The 22,482-nt window shown below is 39.3% G+C and overlaps 1 protein-coding gene across 3 annotated transcripts in view; it reads right to left on the reverse strand.

Annotated features, from left to right (window-relative positions):
• Positions 1-20,113: 20,113 nt before the first annotated feature.
• The window catches only part of HS2ST1 (heparan sulfate 2-O-sulfotransferase 1), a 224,522-nt gene continuing 222,153 nt past the window's right edge, over positions 20,114-22,482 (reverse strand). For 2 of the 3 annotated variants that reach the window (XM_037826726.1, XM_037826724.1), the window contains one exon: positions 20,114-22,459. In XM_037826726.1, the coding sequence (XP_037682654.1) occupies positions 22,230-22,459 (230 nt within the window). In that variant the 3' untranslated portion in view covers positions 20,114-22,229. The remainder of the gene's footprint in view (positions 22,460-22,482) is intronic. The other variant, XM_037826725.1, reaches the window with a different exon arrangement.

Below are 22,482 nucleotides of genomic sequence, written 5' to 3' on the forward strand. Positions count from 1 at the left end.
ATGGTATTGGCACAAAGATAGACACACCAATTAATGGAATTGACTTGAGTATTTGGAAATAGACCCCCAGATCTGTGGTCAACTGATTTTTGATAAGGCCCCAAAATCTACTGAATTGGGACATGATAGCCTCTTCAATAAATGGGGCTGGGAGAATTGGATATCTTTATCTAAAAGAATGAAAGAGAACCCCCTACCTCACACCATATACAACAACTAATTCAGCATGGATCAGAGATCTCAATATAAGAGACTTCACCATAGAACTCTTAGAAAATAATGTAGGGAAACATCTTCAATACCTAGTATTAGATGGTCACTTCTTAGACTTTACACCTTAAGCACAGGCAACAAAAGAAAAAAATAGATAAATGGGAACTCCTCAGAATTAAAAGCTTGTGTACCTCAAAGAAACTTGTCAAAAAGGTAAAGAGACAACCAATTCAATGGGAGAAAATATTTGGAAACTATCTATCTGATAAGAGACTGATATCTTGTATATATAAAGAAAACTTACAACTCAACAACATTAGTACAAATAGCCCAATTATAAAATGGCCAAAAATGTAAAAAGACATTTCTACAAAGAGGAAATACAAATGGCTAAAAAACAAATGAAAAAATTTTCTTTTTCACTAATTATTAGGGAGATGCAAATCAAGACCACAATGAGGTATCATCTCACACCAATAAGAACAGCTACCATTAAGCAAACATGAAATTACAAATGCTGGAGAGGATATGGAGAAATTGGAACTCTTATTCATTGCTGGTGGGACTGTATAATGGTTCAGCCACTCTGGAAGACAATTTGGCAGTTCATCAGAAAACCAGGTAATGAGTTACCCTATGATCCAGGAATTTCACTTCTTGGTACTTACCCAGAGGACCTGAAAGCAGTGATATGGACCGATATTTGCACACTGATGTTCATAGTGCCATTGTTCATGATTGCTAAGAGATGGAAGCAACCTAAATGTCCTACATCAGATGAGTGGATAAATAAGCTGTGGTACATACATATGATGGAATACTATGCAGTAGTGAGAAAGAATGAGGTTGTGAAGCATATGACAATGTGGAAGAAACTTGAGAACTTAATGTTGAGTGAAGTCAGATAAAAAAGGAGAGATATTGTATGATACCACTAATGTGAACTCTGTGATAAATATAAAACAAGTGTCTTATATTGTAGAATATAGGGGACCTAGAGATAGACAGCAACTAGTGAAGGGGAAATGATAATCTAATGAAAACAGATAAGATATTGAGGGGAATATTAATGATATGGGAATACTCGGGAATGACTATGGTTTGTTAATTTTTTTTTTGGAGTACAGTAGGAGCATATTGGATTGCATTGAATTCATAAATTGCTTTAGGTAGGACTGACATCTTAATGATATTTAGTCTTCCAATCCATGAACATGGAATGTCCTTGCATTTATTTAGGTCTTCTTTGATTTCTTTTAGCAATGCTTTTGCAGTTTTCTGTGTATAAGTCCTTTGCATCTTTGGTTAGATTTATTCCTAGGTATTTTATTATTTTAGTTGCTTTTGTGAATAGAAATCTTTTATTGATTTCTTCTTCCAATTGCTCACTACTGATTTGGGGGTGTTGATCTTGTACCTACCACTTTGCTGAATTCATTTATTAGTTCCAGGGGCTTTTTGTGGGTTTTTCAGGATTTTCCATATGTGGGATCATATCATCTGCAAATAGGGAAAGTTTTACTTCTTCCTCTCCAATTTGGATGCTTTTATTTCTTTTTCTTGCCTAGTTGCTCTTTCCAGAACTTCCAGTACAATGCTGAATAGTTGTGGTTATAGTGGGAATCTTTCCCTCAAGCTCAAAGGGAAAATTTCTGTCTTTCACAGAAGTATGATGCTAGCTGTGGGTTTTTCATATTTGCCCCTGTTTTGTTTTGCTAAAGCTGGCAGGATGCAATATACCAGAAATGGGTTGGCTTTTAACAATGGGGATTTATTAAGTTACAAGTTACAATTCTAAGGCTGTGAAAATGTCCAAAATTAAAAGGATACCTTCTCTGAAGAAAGGCTGCTGGCACCCAGGGTTCTTTTGTCAGATAGCAAGGCACATAGCTGACGTCTGCTGCTCCTTTGCTCCTGGGATTCATTGCTTTCAGCTTCTGATTCCAGTGGCTTTTTCTCTGAGTGTGGCTTCTCTCTTAGCAGCTCTGGGACATTACTCTCTCAGCTCCCTCCAAATGTTTCTGTCTTTTATCCTTTCATAGAGGATTCCGGTAAAGGAATAAGACCTATCCTGAATGGGCTGGGTTACATCTCAATCGAAACAACCTAATCAAAATGTCCCACTCAAATAGGTCTGCCCCCACAGGGATGGATTAAAAGAACATGGCATTTTCTGGGGTACATAACAGCTTCAGACCAACAGAGCCCCTTATCATGTTGAGGAAATTTCCTTCCATTCCTAGATTTCTAAGTGTCTTTTAATCAGGAAGGAATGCCAGACTTGGTCCAGTGCATTTTGTGTGTGTCAGTTGAGATAATCATGTAGTTTTCATCTTTCCTTCTATTAATATGGTGTATTACATTGATTGATTTTCTTACATTGAACCATCTTTGCATACCTGGGATAAATCCCTCTTGATCATAGTGCATAATTCTTAACTCATGAATGTGCTATTGGATTTGGCTTGCTAATATTTTGTTGAGGATTTTTGTTATCTATATTCATAAGGGAAACTGGTCAGTAATTTTCTTTTCTCGAGGTATCTTAATCTGGCTGTTGTATTTGGGTGATATTAGCCTCATAGAATGAAATAGGAAGTGTTACCTCCTCTTCAATTTTTTGAAAGAGTTTGAGCAAGATTGGTGGTAATTCTTCTTGGAACATTTGGTAAAATTCACCTGTGAAGCCATCTGGTCCTGGGCTTTTCTTTGTTGTGGAGTTTTGGATTACTGATTCAAGCTCTTGTTATTGGTCTTTTGAGATCTTCTATTTCTTCTTGAGTAGAGTCATGTCATATAGGTTATCTAATTTGTTGGCCTATAGTTGTTCATAGTATCCTCTTATAATCTTTTTTATTTCTGTGGGGTCAGTAGTAATGTCTGATTTTAATTATTGCTTCCCACCCCACCCCCCTTTTTGTCAACCTAGCTAAAGGCTTGTTGCTTTCATTGATCTTTTCAAGGAAGCAAATTTTAGTTTTGTTGATTCTCTCTATTGTTTTTTATTCTTGATTTCCTTTAGCTCCACTCTGATCTTTGTTATTTCCTTCCTTCTGTTAGCTTTATATTTAGTTTGCTCATCTTTTTTAGGTCCTCCAGTTATGTGTCTAGGTCTCTGATTTGAGATATTTCTTCCTTTTTAATGTAAGCATTTAGGGCTATCAGTTCCCTCTCAGCTCTGCATTTGCTGCATCCCCTAAGTTTTCATTTTCAATTGCCTCAAGAAATTTCCTAATCTCTTCTATGATTTACTGGTTGTTTAAGAGTGTGTTGCTTAATTTCCACATATTTGTGACTTCTCCAGTTCTCCTTCTGTTATTGATTTCTAGCTTAAATCCAGTGTGATCAGAGAAGATGCATTGTATGATTTCAATATTTTTTAATTTATTGAGACTTGTTTTGTGACCTAACATATGATCCATCTTAGAAAATGATCCATGTGCACTAGAAAAGAATGTGTATTCTGTTGCTGTTCAGTGAGGTGTTCTATATATATCTATTAGGTCTAGTTGGTTAATAACATCATTCAAATCATATATTTCCTGTTTGGTCTTCTGTCCAGATGTTCTATCCATTATTGAAAATGGTGTACTGAAGTCTCCTACTATTAATGTAGAATCATCTATTTCTCTTTTCAAATGTCAACGTTTGTTTCATATATTTTTGGGCTCTGCCATTAGGTACATATATATTTATAACTGTTCTTTCTTCTTGTTGAATTGATCCCCCTTTTAGTATATTATGACAGTCTTTGTCCTTTGTAACAGCTTTTGACTTAAAGCCTATTTTATTTGATATTAGTATAGCAACCTCAGCACTCTTTTGCTTACTATTTGCATGGCATATTTTTCCCCATCCTTTCATGTTCGACCTACTTGTGTCTTTGAATTTCCAGTGAATCTCTTGTATACAGGATATAATTGGGGCATACTTTTTTATTCATTCTGCCAATCTCTGCCTTTTGACTTGGATAACTTAATCCATTTACATTTAAGTAACTACTGATAATGCAGGACTTTCTTCTGTCATTTTGCTATTTGGTCTTTGTGTTTTACTTTTTCTGTCCCTTAATTCTCCATTTAATGCCCATTTTCATACTTGTTTTTTTGAGTCCCTTCTCATTTCTTTCTGTATATATTTTCATATATTTTCTTTTGTGGTTACCATGGATGGGACTTAAATTTAACATCCTAAATCTAAAACAATCACATTTGATACCAACTTAGCTTCAATAGTATACACATACATTCTTTTTATATACTCCAGCCCCCCGCCTTTTTGTTGTACTCCCTCCAGAACAAGACCAGGGATCCACATCCACGATGAGAGTGCAAGCTGGCTCCACACCATGCATGGAAGGGTGTAGGAGGGGTCAGCAAGGGCACCATGTGCTTCTCTTATTCTTTTAAAAAGCTGTGTTTTCTTGATTCAGCCCTTGTCCAGTTACTACAACCCTTTTACTCTTTTCTGGAGTTTTGAGGAAGACGGCTCTACCGGGTTTGCTAGTAGTTCAAAGATTCTGTGGGACAATGGCACCCTGGACATCTTGTACCGCCATCTTAGTTAACCAGTCTTTTTCATAATCATTTGGCACATCCAGGTTTCTCTTTGAAGTGCCTCCAGTTTCATTCTTTCTGCCCATTTTTTTGTTTTGTTTTTATGATTAATTTGCCTAGCTCCACCACACCCATTTGTTACCAGATTGCTATGATTCTCCTTAATGTCAGAAAATCCTCTATCTTTTGCAAGATTAGAAATATGACTTTGCAACAGATTTGCATAGTATACATGGTCCTCTCAGATGTTTATACTATCCCACAATCATCAGCAGACTGATCCAAAATGGGGCTCATGAGATGGGTTGAGGAAGAGTGATGGTGGATGTTCATTAGTAAATATTTTTATCACAAATTTGTTTCCCTGCAGGGACTCAGATATTGAATATTTGGATAACCTCTATAATTCTGTTTATTAAAATAGGAGGAGAAAGCAGTACATCTCCACAGAAAGGTTTGTCTCTCCCCTACCCCCGCCTCTTACCTTTTTCTCTCTTCTTCCCTCATTTTGCCTAGTATTTTTGAGTAGGGCATCCTGTAATTCAGCTTCTAGTTTAGGCTTAAGTTTACAGTTCAAAATAATTCCCAGAGGCTGTCATGAGGTTTCAGGGAAGATCATAAATGTAGGAGATGGAATGTGATTTGAGTCCAGAGTTCTCATTAGAAATAGTGTTTATTTGCCTGAGTGTCCATGGAACTAGTAATAATAACAACAATGATGATGATGATAAACATAACTGGTGCTATTAATTTTCTAGGGCTGCTGTAACAAATTAACACAAACTTGTGGCTTAAAACAATAGAAATTATTCTCTCAGTTTCAGAGGCCAGAAATCTGAAATCAAAATATCAGCAGGGCCCCGCTCCCTCTGCAGACTCTATGGGGGCATCTGTCCCTTGCCTCATCCAGCTTCTGATGGCTGCCAGCATTCCTGGGCTTGTCGCTGCATCACTCCAATCTCACCTCCATCTTCACAGGGCTTTCTCTTCTTCAGTCTGTCAAATCTCTCCCATGTGTCTCTTAACAGGACATTTGTCATTGGACTTAGGGTCCACTCTGATAATCCAGGATGGTCTTACTGCAAAATCCTTAATTACATCTGAAAATAACCTCTTTTTATATACGTCACATTCACAGATTCCTGAAATTAGGATGTAGACATCTCTAATGGACCACCATTCAGTCCACTATATTAGTGTTTTTAACAAGTAAGAAATATAGGGGGTAATCAGAAAATATTTTTATTTTTTCCTCCTCCACTGCCCACTCAGATTAACTCCATGGTCTCCTGTTTCCTCTGCATCCCTGCGAATCTCAGGTTGGCTGTAGAGCTTATCCTTTCACTTGAGATAATTAAGTCCTCTGGTCCCTTCCTATTACAAGAACAGACACAGTTCAGGAACTACCATGTCCAGTTCCACATCATAATAAAAAATGACAAACTTACTTCTCCCATCTTCCAGTTTGGACCTGCTTCGAACTGGAAGGCTTCAGTAAAAGGTAGGGGGTAGGACTGGAATGGGGGGTGTTCTGGTTTGCTAATGCTGCCATTTTGAAAAATACCAGAAATGGATTGGCTTTTATAAAGGGGGCTTATATGGTTATACAGCTAAAGTCTTAAGGCCATAAAGTGTCCAAGGTAAGGCATCAACAATTGGTTACCTTCATGGGAGGATACAATTGGCACCCGGAAAACTTCTGTTAGCTGGGAAGGCACGTGACTGGCATTTGCTGCAGAGTTCTGGTTTCAAAACAGCTTTCTCCAAAATGTCAGTGTCAGCTTCCAATGGCTATCTTCAAAATGTGTCTGTCAGCTGCAGCCAGCTTCTTCTGTCTGACCTCTTATATAGGGCTCTAGTAAACTAATCAAGGCCCACACTGAATGGGCGGGGCCACACCTCCATGAAAATTATCTAATCAGAGTCATCACCTAAAGCTGGGTGGGTCATATCTCCATGGAAACAACCTAATCCAAAGGTTCCAACCTAATCAACAGTAATATGCCCCCACAAGATTGCATCAAAGAACATGGCTTTTTCTGGGGGACATAATATAGCCAAACTGACACAGGGGGCAAGCTTGGCTTTTCTATTTCCTGGTCTAAGGCTCACTTTTCTACCTCTCCTTCCCCTCCAAAGCTTCCATCCATTCTTTGAGAGTGAAAGGGAGTGGCAGGGAGGAGAGAGGGCAGGTTACCTCTTCCTGGGTTTGGCCCTTGTAGCCAGTGTGCTTTGTCTCTGGCCATGGTGGAGGATGACTATAGAATTTCTTGTCTAAGCTAGGACACGTTTGAGGGTGAAAGAAAATGCTATTATAATTATACCAGAACAACAGATATAAACCCAGACTGTCCAGGGCAAACGGGACATGTCATCCCCCTCTCTAAAGTGACTTTCCCTGGCTCTGGAGGATCTTCAAGCCGGGGTTCTCTCATCCACCATTATGCTAACCCAGATGGTGCTTCCTTCTTGGGCCAACAGCTTTCATGCCCACCAGCCCCTGAAGGTCTGCAGACCACTCCCCCTAGGTTCTCTTTTGAGGTCCCCCTGCCCCTCCCAAAGTCCTCAGATCAGAAAAACAGCTCCTTCCCATGTGGTCTGATGCGAAACACTCTTACTTCCCTGCTGTGAGGGTGATGATAATGCCCAGAACACAAATGACTTTTTTTGAAATAAATTTTCTCTCCAATCTCTGCCACTCTTTTTGCCTGTGTTTCTTCTGATGGTCAGCTAATTGTTGGAAAACCAGCTCTAGGCTACCTCCTTTGCACATCCTGTTTAGATGATCAGCATCTCATTTTGGAAAATGAAGAGGTTGGCACTCATTGTTCTAAGGACTTCAGCTGAAACTGTGACAGAGACAGTCCATTTTATCATCCTTTTATAACAATAATAACAATAATTTTAACAGTGGAAGTTGCTCCACTATACAACAGTAACTATGCTAAGGGCTTTAGCATGATCTCAGTTAATCCTTCCAAGACCATGTGAGGTAGGTTCTATTATTATCCCTATTTTGCAGATTAAAACATTGAAGTTTGGAAAGGTGAGTTAACTTGCTGCCAATCATACAGTTGGTAAAGAACAGAGCTCCAAACTTCTATTTCTCTAACCTTGGAGGATTTTGGAATTCTGAACTCTTAACTGAAGCTATCAGGAGACTCTACTCATGATAACTGTTGGGACTAATTAATTGCACCCCTGTACACTGTAGGTTTGGAACCAGTTGAAGGATTACAGTTTCAGCTCTACTGCTAAAAAGACTGGGTTGGAGAATGCAGCTGGACTTACAACACAATGAGGCTTTTTGCTCTTTCTTCTCCAAGTTCATCTAATCCTTTCCACGCCCACCAGTCAGAGGCCCAACTAAAGGAGTTGAGCCTGCCCAAGTGCACTTGCCACAGGGAGAAGGCATGCACAGAGGGGAGAAAAGAGTGCAATCCCTTGGGGGGTCAGACAGTTCTCAAAGACAGCATAGTGTTCCATTGTCTCTCTAGCAGAAATCATGTTCCAGGCTATGGGCAGCCAGACCAGCAAGTCAGCTGCATCCACACACTTTGGAAGGATGGAGGGAGGGGCTGAAAGGTATGGGGAGTTCTAAGATGGTTGATATACCATTCAGGGTTCTTCAGGGAAACAGAACCTATAGAATGGGTTATGGATAGACGACAGATAGTTAGAGATTTATTTCAAGGAATTGCTTATGCAATTATGGGGGCTGGCAAGCCTGAAATCCATAGGACAGACCAGCAGGCAGGAAACTCTTGGGCAGGAGCTGATGCTGCAGTGTTGAGGCAGAATCCTTTCTTTTCCAGGAAACTTGCTTTTTTTTTTTTTTTGTACTAAAGGTTTTTCAACTGACTGGGTAAGGCCCACCCACAATTGAGGATTTTCTACTTGAAGTTAACTAATTACAGATGTTAAACCACATCTACAAAATGCCTCCATGCAACACCCAGATTAATAGCTGGTCGAATAGCTGGGCACTATAGCCTAGCAAAGTTGACACATAAACTTAATCATCACAGTTGGTCTGCTAGGACCAGGGCTCTTTATGGAGAGGAATATGCTGGAGCCAGAGGAGTACTTCCAGACCCAGTAACTTTTAGGAAGGAAGGAGCTTGGGATTGTTCATACATGTGCCATTGGCTATTAAGTAGGAAGTTAACTGGAAGACAGGAGTCATTTTCAGAAGAAGAAATTCCAGGAAGCCTTTTCCATGCTTATGTGGCACACAGGATGGGTTCAAGGGCCAGCCCAAAAGGTTCCTAGCCTCCGGCCTCTTGGATAGAATGTGGTACCAGGTCTAGTGGAGTCTGTAGCAGTTGAAGGTGAGGCTGCAACTATGTTCATGAAAACATCCAGAGATTTTACACAGGTCTCATCAGCATAACATGTGCAGTGAAGCTGCAATAACCATCTCCCCTTATTACTTTCCTGTGGCTGCTATAACAAATTAAGCAAACTTAGTGGCTTAAAACAACACAAATTTATTAGCTTATAGTTCTGAAGGTCACAAGTCCAAAACAGGTCTCACTGGGCTAAAACTGAGGTGTCTGTGTTCCTTTCTGGAGGCTCTAGAGGAGAACCTGTTTCCTTGCCTTTTCCAGGTTATAGAGGCTGCCCACATTCCTTGGCTCATGGCCCCTTTTCCATTTTCAAAGCCAGTGATTGTCAGTTGAGTCTTTTTCATATCACAGCACTCTGACACTGATTCTTCTGCCTCCCTCTTCCATCTTTTAAGGACTCTTTTGATTCTAGTGGGCCCACCTGGATAACTCAAGATTCTCTCCCTATTTTAAGGTCAGCTGATTAGCAACCTGAAGTCCATCTGCTACCTTAATTACTCCTTGTCATGTAACATAACATAGTCACAGGTTCTGGGAATTAGGGCATGAACATCTTCAGGAGGCCATTACTCTGACCACCATACCTGCCTCAACACTACTGAGCATTGGCAAGTACGTATCCCTATGCATGCACTCACACACTCACACATTCAAAACTGATGTACATACTTCCAAAGAGGAAAGCCAAACAATGAGCTCACTCATTTCTAGTGGTTTCTGCATCAGTTTTATATGGCCTCTCTTCTAAAATAAGGCTTTTACTTTTTCAGATTTCAGAGATTCACTACTGTCTGATTCTTAATTGGAAATGCTTTAACCCAATTATGAATAGCATGCTGCATGCAGATGTGATCTTGAGACAGTTATTTAATTATTTAGATTCAGGCGTCAGCTGAGCAGAGTCCTCTAACACTTGCACACTTCTGGAGATCTGCTTGTATGGCTTGGCCCAGCCTCCACAGCAACATCACATTTTTCTGAGCTGCTTCCTAGAAGTGGAAGTGTTGACTGCAGGATTAAAGATGATAAGAAGAAAGAAATATTTTAGATATCTAAAACCCCACAGTTATCTATCTTTATTATAAAAAACATATGTGCCTTCCCTTCTGTAGTAGATGTGTTCCTGACTGGGTATATGTAAATCAAATTCTTTATAAATTGAGTCATATTTTAAATGCACTAGGGGAGCTGGCTATTTAAAGAGACCCTGCTGTGACTCTCTTTGTCAAGCCAAGAGCCTGTTTGTGATGCTAATTTTCACCCTTTAATTTGTCTGTTTCGTCGGTTTAGATTTTCATAAAATCACCCAAATTCACAAACCAAAGCAAGGCATACCTGTATCCTACATTTCAAGGGTATCTTTTTCATAAGAGCTCAAAGAGCTGTCAGGTGGATTATCTCATTTATCTTTCCAACATTCTTCCAAAGGAGTTTGGGGCAGTTATTATTATTCTCAAAGGAGATATAACTGCCTCCCAGACAGCCACTGAGTTGCAGGGGGCCCCATGAAAGGAGAAGGTGCTGCTCAGCTGGAGAGCTATTTATTTTTCCAATTAAAAATAGACTCTGTCCTGTAGGGGTGCTTTGGGAGTTTTCCTTTAAGGCATAGAAATTCTTTTTTTTTCCCCACTCTGTCACTACTGTCCAGATAGAGAAACTGAGGAACAGGGCATTAAGTGCTTGCAATGCTTTAAATGTTTACTGAATGCCCGCTATGCCTCAGTGTTGGGTGGGGTAAATATTAAGATGACTGGCCCAGTCCCTGACCTGGAGCTCGCAGCCTAGTAGAAGAGACAAGCAGGATGACAACACCTAGAATGCAGAATTAGGTATTTCTGGTAACGATACCTAACTAGGTAACACTGATGCCTTCCTCACAACTTTCCTCTCCCAAGGATTTTACAATATGACTTCATTCAATCCTTACAACACTGTAAGGTAAGGTAGGTTTTGGTTTCAATTTTTGTCACAGAAGGAAATCTAGAGATTAGTGATTTTCCAAAAGTTGTATGACAGAGAAGTGACCGAGCTAGGACTTGGAACTAAGTCTATCTCATTCCAAAAGCATGTTCTTTGCATGTCAATATTCTTGAACATAGGCACAAGCAATGGGTTTAGCGGGTTCAGTGACTGGAGAGAGAGATTCTGACTCTCAAAGAAACTGTCCCAGCGAGATGCCTTTTGAGCTAGACATTAAATGGTGAGGATTTCCATAGAGAATTGGGAAAAGAATACCAGCAAGGACGTGAAGTGCGTTTAAGTGGTCTGGTGTTGCCCAGATTACAAGACAGTGGTAGTGGGAAACAAGGCTGAAAGGGGAGTTAGGGACTTAGTGTAGAAGGTCTTGAATGTTTCATTAAGGAGCTGAAACTCCTTCCCACAGATGGGATACCACTGAGACTTTGTGAGGGAGGGAGTAACACAAACTTTCTATCTGCAAGACAATTCTGCCAGCAGAGTGGGAGTGAGTTTGAGCCAGATCAAATCTTAATACTGAAAAGTTGGATAGTATTCTCTCTTCCAACAGAAGGAAAACAGAACCTTATGGACATTATCAGAACCCCTGGTGGGAAAGGGGCAGAGTCAGAACTGCAAGCTATTTTGCCTGACTCTAAGTCTAGTTTTCTTTTCCTTACATTAAAGAAGGAGCTTTGGACTCTCAAATGAAAGAAAGGAGGATAGGTCCTGGCCAAGGTCACCATTGGGTAGGTCTCAGCTCCCTTTGCAGAGCCCAGCAGTGCTGCACACAGGAGTGGCTTCTGTATTTCTCTCTGCCCTCTGAGAATCTGGGATGGTGCTAAGGATGGGGGTGTATGACCAAGCCCAACTCTTGCCTCTATCTTGCAAGGCATCTGTTGGAAGTTATCTTTGTTGTCTATCCTAAGCCACCTAACAACAAGCTGTTAGATCCACAACCTCTGGGGCATGAAGAGGGAAAGATAATCATATTGAATTTTATCTCTTCTTTTAAGTCACAAGTTGATTAGACTCATCCAGATGGAGTTCCAAGGTCTTTGAGCTGCAAAAACCAGATAGAGAAGATGGTAGAAACTGGTGTGGTCTGAGGCAATAAGAAAGCCCCAGATCCCCTTTATCTCCACCCAACCCTGCTTCCCCACCAAAGTTTATAAATCTTTAAAGATCCATCCTACAAAGCAACTAGGCAAGGCCATGAAGGAGGAGAACAGGAATAAGGAATATATTTTTCTCTTCGCCTGCAACATAATTCTTACATTTGTTAAAGATCTTGGGGCTTCTGGAGGAAAGAAAGTTTAGGCATAAAGCCATTATATTAGTATTGCCATTAACACCTGTGGGTTTTGGCATGAGGCCTGGGCCACCCGGACTTCAGAGGCCTACGTGACTAAATGGGAGGCTGTCTGACTCAGATGGTTCTGATCTGTCAGCCAGGAGGGTGCTGGGAAAACCTCCCCTGAACACAAAGGGAATGCGTGGGAGTGGTAGATAGGGGAGAGCAGCATGTTGGGATGGGGAGAGGCAGCAGTAGTGGGTATAACCTGATTTGGGGGTCTCTGGATACACCAGAGCAGGTGCCACCTACGAATCAAGATTTCTGGGTGCAAGAGGCCCTCCTGCCCTCTTGGCACCACACTGCCCACCCCTTCTGATTGAGGATAACTTAACTCCCACAAGGCATAGATTTATACCTTTGGCTGCAGGCCTTGTGTGCACTGCAGAAATTCAGCTCCACCTTGCCACCTGGGATGAGTTAGATTTGCTAGTCAAAATATCTCTGAACCCCAGCTTGGCAGATGGACCCCTGAACACAGGACCAACAGAACAGAGTGAGGGGTTGGCAGGGAGGGGCATAGGACACTGGGAGAGAACCAGGCTTTCAGGGTCCCTGTGTTGTGTCATGGGGCCAAGTCTGCTATGTGCAGTGCATGGAGGAGGCATCAGCTACTCAGCACCTTCCATCTCCCCAGAGGTGGAAGGATTACCTCCCACCACAGTGGCTGTCAGGCAAAGGCAAGGTTTGTACGTGGAGACCTTGCTAGAACCAGAGAGCCTTGAAAGACTTCTTAAGATGCCCTTGTTCACCCCCAGGCACCAAGGACTTGGACTGACTTGCACGCATTCCCAGGCAGATGGAAAAGTAGACCCAAGGCACATATGGTGATTTTCCAAATGCTGAATCTGGTACTCTTTGGACAACAGCAGCAACAAGATAACCACCATTTATTGACCTGGGGATGATGTGTGAAATAATTAAGGGTAGGAAGAGTCATTTTCAATAAACCACAGTGACCTAAACATGCCCAAAGGGAAAGGGACTGCCTATTCTGTGGAGAGACAGGTGGCCATCGTTTCTTGCTCCTCCAAACTTCCAGTTGCAGTCTTTCCCCTGGAGGCCCCAGAGGATTTGCAGTCACAGCTGTTGCCCTCATGGGTGAGTTCACAGCTCCAGGGTCCCACTTCTCCTGTTGCCAAGCCCTGTGGAGCTGTGTGAAAGAGGCTGAAAAAGACACGTGGCAAGGTTTTCAAAACAAGCCCTCTCCTCTGCCCGCCACAGCTGTCACAGCCTAGGCCTCACAGTGCTTAAGAGCTGGAAATCTGTAGTCAGACCTGGATTTGAATGTTGTCTCTGGCACATCCTAGCTGTGTGATCTTGGCAAGTGTCTGGACCTCTAGGAGCCTCAGTTTCCTCATCTTTAAAGTGGGGCTAATGGTAGTAGTACCTTGCTGAGAGGGTTGCAATGATGAAGAAATAGGGTAACATGCAAAACACTTGGTATAATGCAGCACACAGGAAGTGTTCTATAAATGCCAACAGTTTTCCTCTTTTAAAAATTATATGTTGAGAAATGCATTGTACCTGAAGGTTCAGGCTGCTTCTTTGCTGCTCCATCCCTAGACCCTATGGAAGGAAGTCTGTCATTGCCAGACAGGAAGATGATCACTTCTGATTTCTCCGGAGGCCCCTTGAGCTCGGGCTGTTGCTTCAAGTAGAAAAAATATGCAGATGGAATTCATGAGAAACAGGGGGCACTGCTATTTAAGCCAGCCAGCTTGAAGAGTCCACATGTAACCGCAGGGTCTCAATCTGAGCTGGCACATACCACCACCAAGAATAGTACCAGGGATTTCCAAGTAGTTGCCTCAACCCATTGCTCCACAGATGTTGCTAGGGCAGGACAAGGAGGCTTCTTGCCATTAAATCCATCACAGTAAAACATTAGCAGTGACCAAGGCACACTGGGTCAAGCCCACACCTACCAAAGGAAAGGTCAGGGAGGAATTTGATTACTCTGGGTATCTATTTTGGACCCTTGGCCATGTTCTTGAATTTTCTGGCCGTGGGCACTCTAGTAGACATTTTTGGGTTCTTCCTCCCATATTCACTTCACCCAGAAAGCAGAAACTCATCAGATGGCGCAGAATTCATGTCTTATTCCAGAATATATCCAGGGACCTTTTTTTTCTTATTGACCTGCTCTCCTCTTTCCTAATAGATGTTTCAGAAAGTTTACCAAGAATGGAATATCTAAGATAAACTATAGTTTATAAGGCAGCCCAATGTAGATCAGATGGTGTTGACACCCGAGAGACCTCGGTTTAAATCCTAGCTCACAACTTACTTGTTTTGAGAGACCTTGCATGGGTTACTTAACATAGCTGAACTTCAGTTATCTCATATGTAGAATGGTGCTCTAATCCAGGGGTTTTAAAACTTTAACCTGGACCAGAATCATCTGGAGGGCTTGTTAACACCCCAGGTTGCTGGGTCCCAACACCAGAGTTTCTGACTGAGAAGGTCTAGGGCCTGATAATTTGCCTTTCAACAAGTTCCCAAGTGATTCTGATGCCATTGGTCTAGGACTGGACCACACTTTAGGAACCATGCCCTATTTAATCTATATTAGACCCTTGCTTACTTTGAGAGACAGGCACATGGCTGAACAGACATCAGTTTTGGTGACTAGGAATCACAAGGCGTGGATTAGTCCATTTTCTGCTTACTAGCTGTATGAGTTTCCTCAGTTGTAAAATGAGGATGATGATATCCACTTTCCAGGGTGAGAATCAAATGAGAGGACAAATGTCAAAACGTCTTATAAAGTATAAAGTTCTATACAATTGTAAAAGATTAAATATGAGACTTATTGTGCGGGTTAAAGCTGTCTGTACCACAGTACCTGGCACATAGTAAGGGCTCACAAAATATTAAATGGAAAATAAACAAACAAACAAAAAACACAATCCCAAACCAGTAACTAAAAATAGCCACTGATTCCACGCTAGGGATTTCAGCCAGGGATTTGCTTCTGTCATACATTAAACAAAAAATGGTAATAAAGTTACAATACATGAAATTCATATTCTAATCGTGGGTGGCAGGGACCTCCTTCTTGGCTTCTGATCCAATTCATTATTCAAATCCTTTTACATTAGAGTGCTCTGCTGATTAATGTGGAACCAACTGTGGATCTTGATAAGAGGAGAAGTCTGAGCTCTGTTTCCACTTTGCTCTTGGCAGTCCTCAGGCCTCCAGTATAACTTTCTTACAAAATGAATAGTGTTGGCTCCCAGAGAGACCAATCTAATCTCATCTTGTCCACTCAGAAGATACATATCAAACATTACAGACTGTCTGACTGCATGAGCTCAGCAGGAAGGGGCATCTAATTCCATCTGGATTTGGATCAGTGTTTAAATGATCAAGTAGAGAGCTGTTAGCAGGGTAGAAATAGAGAAGCGAAATATAACTGGTCTACTTTTTAAAGATTGTTCTGTCTAAGGTTTTATTTGAAGAGTCCCCAAATGAGACAAAGACAGACAGCGACAGAACAAAAGTGAGAAAGAGAGACAAGGGTGTTTAAAGTCCACAGCCTTTTTTAAAAACACATGAATGAACCAACATCCTGCATTTTCACTGTTTATGGGCACAACTATCTGATCAGATAACCATACTATGCCAAGAGACCTAATTAGTAATCCTTTGGAGAGTTTTAAATTACTTTTAAAGGAGAAAAAAAAAAAGTCTCTGATTACTCTTGGTTGAATAAAATGTCACTGATGCCCAGTCAGCCATTTTCAGAAAGGCTTTGCCCACTTCAAATGGCATTACTGGTGAGCTCAGTTACCTGGAAAAGGTATATTTCAGCAGGTCAGTTTTGAGAGATGCTTAAAAACATACAACAGTTTCTAACACTCTGCATTGTTTTTTATGTCCCAACCTGACTGTAGTGTCAAGGGGGCACCTAGAATCAGTTAAGCAGATGCAAGTGAAATGTTATTGCCACAATCACTTTAAATAAGTCTCTGGAGATGCTGCATGCAATAACCTGATTTAGACTGAATTGGTTCACATTGTGAGAAAAAAAAGAAAGTTCAGAAGACAGATAATTTGGGGACTATAGGCCTATCCTTTGCCAGATTTTTACACTCAATTAAATGCAGGTTCAAGCTTTAATTTGGTACTTTAGAAGGTGCAATCTTTTAACAATTGCAAATTAGTAGAATTTAAATGTCAGAGTTTCTTTGATGCCAAGTTTCTACTAAGAGGTTGAGTGATTTAAGTTGGAAGGAGGGAGAGGAAGAAACTGAGAAGAGAGGGAGAAAGAATAAGAGAAAGAAGGAAATTGTTTCTAGGACCCCAGGATAGTCACTCTTGGATCTGCCTGTGACTCCCATTTCCTTGAGGATGGCCGTGTCTAGTGGACTGCTGACAGAGAGGAATTCCCCAACATTTTTAGAGTCCAAAATACTTTCTCTTTCTTTACAGCAATTCTTTTACCTCCATTTTACTAAAGCCACACTGTTAGAATACAAATGCAGGTCGATCTGACTCTCAAATCCATGCCCTCTGTTCTGCCCCTGTGGGCACAGATCAAATTTCCTGTTTAGAAAATTCATCACTTAACTGGTATTTTATTCAACCCAATATCATATAATATCAAAAGAAACAATCAAATGCTAAAGCAATGAGCCTCAGTGGCTGGGAATTGAAATCTATGTAACTGAGATTTTCTCCTTTAACGGTTCTTAAAAACATAATCATTAGAAATGTGTTTTCTCAATGAAACACATGGACATGTCCAAACTGGGAAAAAAATGTCAATCAGATTTTTTCCTTACACATTTCCTTTTTATTCTAAGTAGAGATAGCCCTTTCCTTATTTTTCTTTTTCTAATTAAATATATATCCTGAGTATACCTTATACATTTTCGATCTGAAATTTCCGCACCAGTGATGAAACACAAAGCAAAAAGCAGCAGAGGCATGTCAGTCAGGATAAAGTACCTTCATAAATAACCTAAAAATCATTACAGGCCAGTGATAATACAAACCATTCTGGTGGCAACAATACCTGAGTTAAGGTGTTGACATTGAACACTGAGTCTGCTTGGAAAATGCCCATCAGTGAATGCTACAGAAGAAAATATTAAAAAGGACACCAAATCACTTTTCCCCTTCCCACTGGGTGTTTATTTTATAGCTTTTGCATCAGGTAATCAACTAAAACACTTCAACAGAAAGCTGGCAGAATGTTAAGGAAAAGAAGTGATTATCTCTCCAACAGATGTGACAAAATGGTTTCAAGTTGGAACAGTATTGCATAAATGAATCAACTGGGGGGAGGGAGGGGAGAAAGTAGAGAGAGAAACCAGAGACAGAGAAATGAGTGAGCATCTTCCAACATAGACTGTGAAGAAAAAAGGCACTATTTAGCTGTGTATTTATAAAATAAAAGTCAAAATACACAATTCACGTTTCTCAAAATTACATTTGACACTACTTTTAACATGTTCACATACCTGACTCTCAACAGAGAAGCCATGAAAGCTGCCTAAAAATCACATAGACATCACCAGTGTGTCTAAATCATAGGCTTGCCATTAATGTGTTTTAAAGGCATCTATACATTTTATAAATAGTACTACAAAGGTCACAAAGCTGTATGAATTTAAATTATAGAATAAAATCAGACTAACTGATCACCCATTTCAATCTCTAAAATTCCCACCCCAGGAAATCAGAAAGTGAGCTCCACTTTGGAGCTCAATTGGCAGTGCATCTGAAACACAGTTGCTTTTTCCCTCTGAAGGCTGGCTGAGCAGTGGTTTCGTTGGCATCATCTATCAATTCTGCGTAGAGCAAACAGATGTGAAAATTTAACAGCAATAGCCCTGCTTCCTCTCAAAGTAAATAGCACTAATTTATGAAGAGGCAAACTTTCAAATCATAAAGAAGCACCTGGGCCTCTTAAAGATGAACTTCATAAAAGGTCACACTGGGTGCTTCTCATAATAGAGGATTCTAGGACCATCTAAGTGTGTTTGAGAATGACCATGGGAAAACCCAGTTAAATGATTTACACAGATGTTCTCTTTGTAGAATTTGAATATAAATCAAAATACCAGCTATGCATTTGGGAACAAGTCTTTAGTAAAATTCTCTAGTGCTTTTAGAATTTTTATTTCATTTTATTAAAAAAAGAGAGAGCCTCATTTACAAACTATTTTCTTTCTTACTATACAATGAGCAAATCATCTGCAATATCAAAATACTGTTTGTAAATCACTGATGGCACTAACAATTTTGAGACTTTCCAGTAGGACATATGTTGAGAAAGATAACAGATTACAAATCATAGGCATTAACTGAATTTTCAGAATAGAAAATTCAAGTTTTATAATGTCAGTAAGTTTAAGTTTTCTGTTTTTTCAAGTTTAAATCCAATCACCAGGAATTCAGGAGCACCCAATATGATCAAAGTTGCACAAATGTTTATGGAAGATAAAAAGTAATCCCCGTGCAATATTTTAGGTGTTGCTATCAGATATATTTAAATGATATTTTACAGATTAAAGCTGGGTAAAATCAAAATATATCCTCCCCATTACATTTTAAAACAGTCACAATAATTTATCAACAGTTGCCATTTCATAGCAATTAGAAAACAGGAGATGATACAAGTTGAACGAAAAGGTACTTTTTCCTCTTTTAGGAAATAAATATATAGATAGATATAGTTATATGCACACATACACACATAACATTATCTTTTAAAATTCAAGGTGGTTAATTTACCTTTGTATTATAAAAAAAAAATCTCCCTATGATCAAAATACTGAAAAAAGCACAAGGCTGAAAAAAGAAAACCACATTTGCCACTTTAAAAAAATACATTATTGTCTTAGTGGTTCTATCTATTTAATTGATTATAAAGTTAGGCATTATAAGGACTCTGCACTTGACTCCCAGAACTGTATTAGACCAGATGGAATTAAATCCACCCCTTCCTCAGCCTCTAGGGACATTTCTAACCTACCCTAAAAGATGACAGAATAAATGCCCCTATTCTGAACTGGTAAACTGAGAAAGAAAACATGCCCAGCTGGAAGCAATCTAAGTCATAAAAGTTTATGAATTTTTGGAAGAGACTGCATGAATCAGAGGGCTATTCTTTGGATGTAAGTTAGGAGCTTCTAGAAGTGCATAAACTCTTTCAGGCCACAGAAGTAAGATCAAAAATGATTTCTCTACAAATAATGATTTCTCTAGTGCAGATGTTGGTAAACTACAGCCCATAGGCAAGAGCTGATATGTCACCTGTTTTTATAGATAAAGTTTTACTGGAACTCAGTCACATACAAACTGTTTATGGCTGCCTTTGCACTATAATGGCAGAGATGAGTAGTTGTGACACAGACCATGTAAACCGCAAAGCCTAAGATATTTACTCCTTGGCTCTTGACACAAAAAGTTTACTGACCTCTATCTAGTGTGCTAAATGCTACCCTAGTTACTGAAAAGAGTTAACGCACCTCTAGAAGATTTTAGCTTGTATTCCAACAATAACCTGAACACTGGAAGTCATTAGCAGATAAATGTCACAAACCCCCAACTTGGTGTTTTCTCCTTTTGGGCAAGGAAATAATTTGTATATATGTTCAACAAATACCTGTAAAAGTTAACTAATATATTTAAAAATAATAAAAAAAAAAAAAAAAAAAGAAAGAAAGAAGAAATCTAAGTAAGAAAAGTATTCCTGGATGTGTTCTCTTAATATTTTCATATTACTGGGAAGAAAGGGTGCTAAAATGATTCTTTTTATCATCTTCCTTTAATTTTTCTTCAAATCTGTTCGTTAAAGTTTTCTGATAAGTAGTGCTCCCCACCCAAACACCTCTCCAGTTAATAACCTTTAAAGATACCTGTCTAAAATGTATACATAGTTTGGTGAACCCCTGTTCTGGAATACTTATTTAAACTAAACATATTAAAAGCTATTCTTTTAGAAAATCTGTTTCTAAAATTCTTTACCTCTGTCACTCCGAGAAGGGGAAAAAGAATGCATAGGGAAATTAAACTCCACAAAATATACCTTAGAAACCATAAGTATAAAACAGTTACCATTTCTGACTGGTAATGTAAAATAAAAACAGAAAAATCTTTCAAATTTGGAGACAAAAGTTTCTCCTGCCCTTAGTCAGCTAAGGAAGTCTATTTCAAACAGGGAACCTTCTGAACTCAAGCAGCAGCTCATGAATTTTAAGAGTTCACAGGTGTTTCATATTTCAAAAGCTGTTGAAACACAGAAGATAAAACGCTAAGATATTTATCAAATATGAATTGACTTTTTTTCAACCAGCTTGTAAGTGGATTTTACCTTTCTTGTGTTAAAAAATGAATGGTATGAAACTATGTTAAGGATGTTTCTACAATAATACCTTACATTTATATAGCGCTTTACTGTTTTCAAAGTGCTTTCACAGGCCATCTCATTTAATCCCCACAACATCCCTGTGAGGTAGGTACAGCAGGTATTATTATCCTCATTTGAAGATGAGGAAATGGAGGCAAGGAGAGGTTAAATGACTTGCCCAAGGTCACAAAGCTGATAAGTGGAAGAGCCAGGACCAGAAATCAAGTATTCTGACTCTGTCCATACTCTTTTCACCATAAATACTGCTCCAATTTTGAATAATGTACTGTGTATCAAAATTGAAAGATTACTGAAATTCATTTCAGTGACGTCTTGACAGTAAGGTTAAATGAAAAATACAAGAATAGTAGGTCTGATGGTTTTACTTGACATAATAAAATTGGTGCAAAACCATTTTTGTTTAATTACTTATAACGTTTTGGTCCAAATACATAAAATATGCAATATTTACAGCATTTTCCTTTTTTGTAAATGCAATGCTTTAAAACACATTATAAAGCACCTTAGTAAAAATAGTCTACAGGTAAAAGTACAGAAGAAGTAGGAAAACCCTACCCATACCACAGCTCACTAATGGAGTCAAATAGAGTCACCGATATTTCAGTTTACAGCTATTACAAATAATCCACAGAGAAACAAATCTAAACTTACTTTTTTTTTTATATCAGTGTATGGAAGTCTTAAGTAAAATTTCAGATAATGTCAACATTCTTTGAAGTGTCTTCCCAATCTTGACACTGGGGAGGCAGGAATGAGAAATACTGCTCTGACTCTATTTTTTTTTCACAGTATTAGTAATGGTTAAAATTTTTTTTTAACACTAATCAGCATTTTAAAAGAATTAAAACAACCTACATAATATGGGCAAATTCAGCTACAGCAGAAACATTTCTTAGCAAACATGATAAACATTCCAACAAATTTCATTGGACCTGATTCACAGAAACAAGCACACACTGTCGACCAGCTATTAACACTATTCAGTAGAGGCGTGTAACCCAAACCTCCAGGTGAAGGTGGAAATAGCAAATGGATTCATCTTCATTCATGTTTAGTTGGAAAAAAGCTTTGTCAAAAACAGGGTATCAGAACCTTTTCTGAAATTGTATTTAGCCTTTTGATTAGACCTGCTATGTGTGTATTTTAGGTGAAGTGTAGGTTTTTTTCAGGCAGGAAGTTGTAACTCCCACCAAAATCTAACCAGAAAAATGAAAAACAAAACCCCGACTTAAACTTCTTAGAACACTGACATACCAGCCAGTAACTACTTCCTTGATGTTATTTTCCTGTTTTCTAAATCAGTATAATACAAATTGTCTTATACACCTATCAGCAATCCAACTTGTGGAGTTGAGAACTAAGGTGAAGAGAGGGTCAAAACATTAGTTCAAGAATCTAACAGCCACATCTTGTACTTAGTTTGATTTAGGGTAAATCTTTTCGTAGAAAAAGTTTTGTGCTAGGATGTAGAGGTCTCCATCTTTTTCTCGAACAGCATGGGCTCTGATGAATTGGAACTGCTCTAGTGCAAATTCATAGAACTCATTCTCCATTTTCCAAATGTCAGACTGCTGCAGTTTTGCAATGGTCTGTTTAGTGGGGAGTTTCTTCTCTGTGGTTTTCCTAAGATGAGATTTCTTTCCTACTTAGGAAGGAAAAAAAGAAAAG

Source organism: Choloepus didactylus, chromosome 2, assembly GCF_015220235.1.
Source record: "Choloepus didactylus isolate mChoDid1 chromosome 2, mChoDid1.pri, whole genome shotgun sequence".
NCBI lineage: Eukaryota > Metazoa > Chordata > Mammalia > Pilosa > Megalonychidae > Choloepus > Choloepus didactylus.